Source organism: Tupaia chinensis, unplaced genomic scaffold (genome assembly GCF_000334495.1).
Source record: "Tupaia chinensis unplaced genomic scaffold, TupChi_1.0 Scaffold000127_2, whole genome shotgun sequence".
Taxonomy (NCBI): Eukaryota; Metazoa; Chordata; class Mammalia; order Scandentia; family Tupaiidae; genus Tupaia; species Tupaia belangeri.
This window is the reverse complement of record NW_006159596.1, coordinates 490,525-493,915: the sequence shown is the minus strand read 5'-3', so window position 1 is coordinate 493,915 and position 3,391 is coordinate 490,525. Positions and strand designations below refer to the sequence as shown.

The window sequence follows — 3,391 nt, the reverse complement described above, 5'->3', positions numbered from 1 at the left end:
TGAGATCCAAACCAGGACTGATCACGGCCTCTCTCTCTCTCACACACACACTTCCCATGAAACTTACTTTGCTGACAAGCAGAGAGAATAGAGACAGCAGCCAGCAGGATTGAATTCCCAGCCATCTTTCACGTAGATGTCCTGGTTCACGAACTGTGCACGGAAGACAAGGGGCCGGTAGAGACACTTTCTGAGTTTGCAATGCTGGCTTTCCTTATACGGTCATTACGTTTGAGGAAGGAGGAAAAAAAAAAAAAAGGCTGATTCAGACTGCCAAGTGACCTTTGCTCTAGAATAGCAATCAGGAAGGCAGGCAGGTCTGGGGCTGCCAGGCACACATGGGAGTCTGGCCCAGACCAGCGTTCCTGAACTTGCTTCCAGTCCCTTCCTCCAAGCTGCGGCCCAGGGCTCCCCCTGTGGGATCAGCCCTCCCACTATGGGATGAGCCTTCCCCCTGTGGGATGAGCCCTTCCCCTGTAGGATGAGCCCTCCCCCTGTGGGATCAGCCCTCTCCCTGTGGGATTAGCCCTCCCCCTGTGGGATCAGCCCTCCTCCTGTGAGATCAGCCCTCCCCCTGTAGGATCACCCTCCAGCAGCACCAGGAGTAAACTATAGGCCATTTCAAATTCTGAGATCCCTTTATTTCACACCCTCCACCCCTTCCCAAGTCTTACTGAGACTTTTCTCACCTGTAGAAAAGGGAGAAAGAAGCAATTATGTACTTATCCTATTGAGATTTGAAATGCTAATTTAAGCTGATTCTAACTTTATTCACCCAGTAAAGGGCAGACTCAAGATTTGAACTCATATCCAGCCCGTGCTAGACCCTGCACCATGCTCTCTCCCACTGTCACCTTGACTCTGCCCTGATCATACTGACCATGTAGTTAAGAAAAATAATAATCATCAAGAATACACATTCCGAGGAGGATGAGGGCCCACAAGGAAAGGAGTGGGTCAATGTTTTAAGTTAGACTTCTTGTGGAAAACCCAGCCAAATGGTCCCAACACTAGGCAGGGCCTCCCCCGATCAGAACAGCCACATACCACCCAAGTGCCCAGGCCAATCAAGGTCCTTCAACAGCTGAGGGCTTCTTCTGTAGAATCCATTCATCACAGTCCCACCCCTCTGTCAGCAGCACTATTGTTTTGCTCTTTTAAGATACCTATTTCTCTAAAAACAAAGTTAGAGATCCTCCCTTATTAAAGGGAGTGTCTTTGTCAGTTCTATCAGAGCTGTGTAACAAACATACCACAGTATGACTGATTTAAACAATAGAAAGTTATTCCTCACAGCTGTGAAGGCTAGGAAGTCCAAGGTCACAGTACTGACAAATTCAGCCCAAATCCTGATTGTGATAGCTTGAAAAACATGCTGGGTGCATGCATATGCATGATCCTTATTCCTAGCAGGTTGGAGAAATGGAAGAGAATGGATTTCAGCATGGCCATGCCCATTTGAAGGGTGCTTTCTCCTTCTTCCCTCTCTGTTTCTCTGTCTTTCACTGGAGAACTCACATACCCACTGGCAATTAAAAATTAATTAATTAAAGTGTGAGTTTATTTGGGTCAAAAATTTGTGAAATCTATGCCTACTTTTTTTTTTTTTGAAAGGTTTTTGCTATAGGGCGCGTGCACTCGCCAGACAGACAGAGAGAGACAGAGAGACAGAAAGCGAGAAATCACCCCACCAGGGGAGATGGCCACACCGCAATCCCTTCTCCTCCATTCTCCTCTTGGGATCTTGGGCATGTGCACACACGTGTCCGGCGTGAGTTTAAGCCACCGGGTTGGGGACTCGAACTGCGGTCGACTATATGGGAGTCCAGAGACATAGCCATTATGCTAACTGCTGGTCCCTATGCCTACATTTTTGAAGTCCTCTCACAAATAAGAAATAAGGAATGCTGAAATTAATTTATAAAGAGTCGCTATAGATGCTTTCTGGGTAGTTGATTTCATGGTGTGAGCCTTTGGTACTGGCAGAGATTCTAAACTGCAAACCAGTTGCCCTGAGCCCACATCACCACATACTAACATGGCTTCTCAAAAGGAGGAGTCTCCAAGGACAGGCCTGGGCTGGGTATGTGGCAGGCGGAGACTCTCCAAGGAAGGGAGCCTCTCAGAGAGAGAACAGAGTGAGTACTGAGCAGGCAGACAGGGTGACCACAACCCTGGGGTATTGGTAACTCCCGTTTTGAGAAACTCTTGGGTACACCCATTCTAGTGAACTAATTTTGAAACACACACACACACACACACACACCAAAAACAGGAACTCCAACTCCAGAATGACTGTCTTTGGCTCCTGGCTGAATTGCTGTTTTCCCACTTTTTGGACAAATCCCAAGATTCCCTACTGACTTCTCCCAGCCAGTTCCAATCAGCCCCCAAATCCACGTCTTTCGAGAGGGTTGATATAGGACCAGCAGGTGGCATGGTGCTTAAAGTGCTGGATCCAACTTTAGAAGCCAACTGTGTGCTTCTAGTCCCTGACCCAGCTGCTTGAAAAATATGCTGAGCAGGTGTGTGAGTGTGCCCAAAATGCCAAGAGGAGAGTAGAGGAGAAGGGATTGCAGCCATCCCCTCAGGGGGTAATATAAATGCCACTCTCTCTCTCTCTCTATCTCTCTCTATCTCTCTCTATCTATCTATCTATCTCTCACCAGCAAGTGCATTCATCCTGTGGGGAAAAATTAAAATTAAGGAAAAGGAACCAACAGATGGCATAATGGTTATGCCACTGGACTCTCACATGGCTGTCATGGTTTGAGTCCCAGTCCCGGCAGCTTGAAATTCAAACCAGGTGTGTGTGTGTGTGTGTGTGTGTGTGTGTGTGTGTATGTGTGTGTGCCCAAAATCCTGACAGGAAGGAGAAGGGATTGTGGTGTGACCATCACCCCCCCCGGGGGGGGGGTAGTGATTTCTTGCTTTTTCTCTCTCTGTGTCTCTATCTCTCCAGCAAGTGCATATACCCTATAGCAAAAATCTCTTTAAATAAAAAAGGAGAGAGAGAGAGAGAGAGAGGGTTGATACAAAGTTTTGTGGGGAGGGGAGGCTCAAGTGCTTTGAAACCTCTTGCATCTGCTTTAATAGATCTTGATTGTCTGCATAGATAGTGTCTGCCTCTAGGAAGGTATAAAACAACAGAGCTTTTGATAATGAAATGTTTATTGCCTTCCACAGTGATAAAATTTCCAGATGATCCCACGGTTGGAAAACTTCTGCAACATTAACAGAAACTAACAAATATTCGTCTCCCTGTGTATTTTCCCTGGATTGGTTGAGGAGGAAAGGCGTTTTCTCTGAATGTAATTCTTAGAGATCTTCCTAGTATGTGTTCCATAATTGACATTTTGGCAAGGAAAAAAAAAAAAAGAAAGAAAGAAAA

The 3,391-nt window shown here is 46.4% G+C and overlaps 1 protein-coding gene across 1 annotated transcript in view; it reads right to left on the bottom strand.

The window, feature by feature from the left end:
* Positions 1-421, bottom strand: part of MGST2 (microsomal glutathione S-transferase 2) — a 36,939-nt gene extending 36,518 nt beyond the window's left edge. Inside the window, exon 1 of the mRNA XM_006144629.3 lies at positions 68-421. Coding sequence (XP_006144691.1) covers positions 68-125 — 58 coding nt within the window. The 5' untranslated portion in view covers positions 126-421. The remainder of the gene's footprint in view (positions 1-67) is intronic.
* Positions 422-3,391: the final 2,970 nt, after the last annotated feature.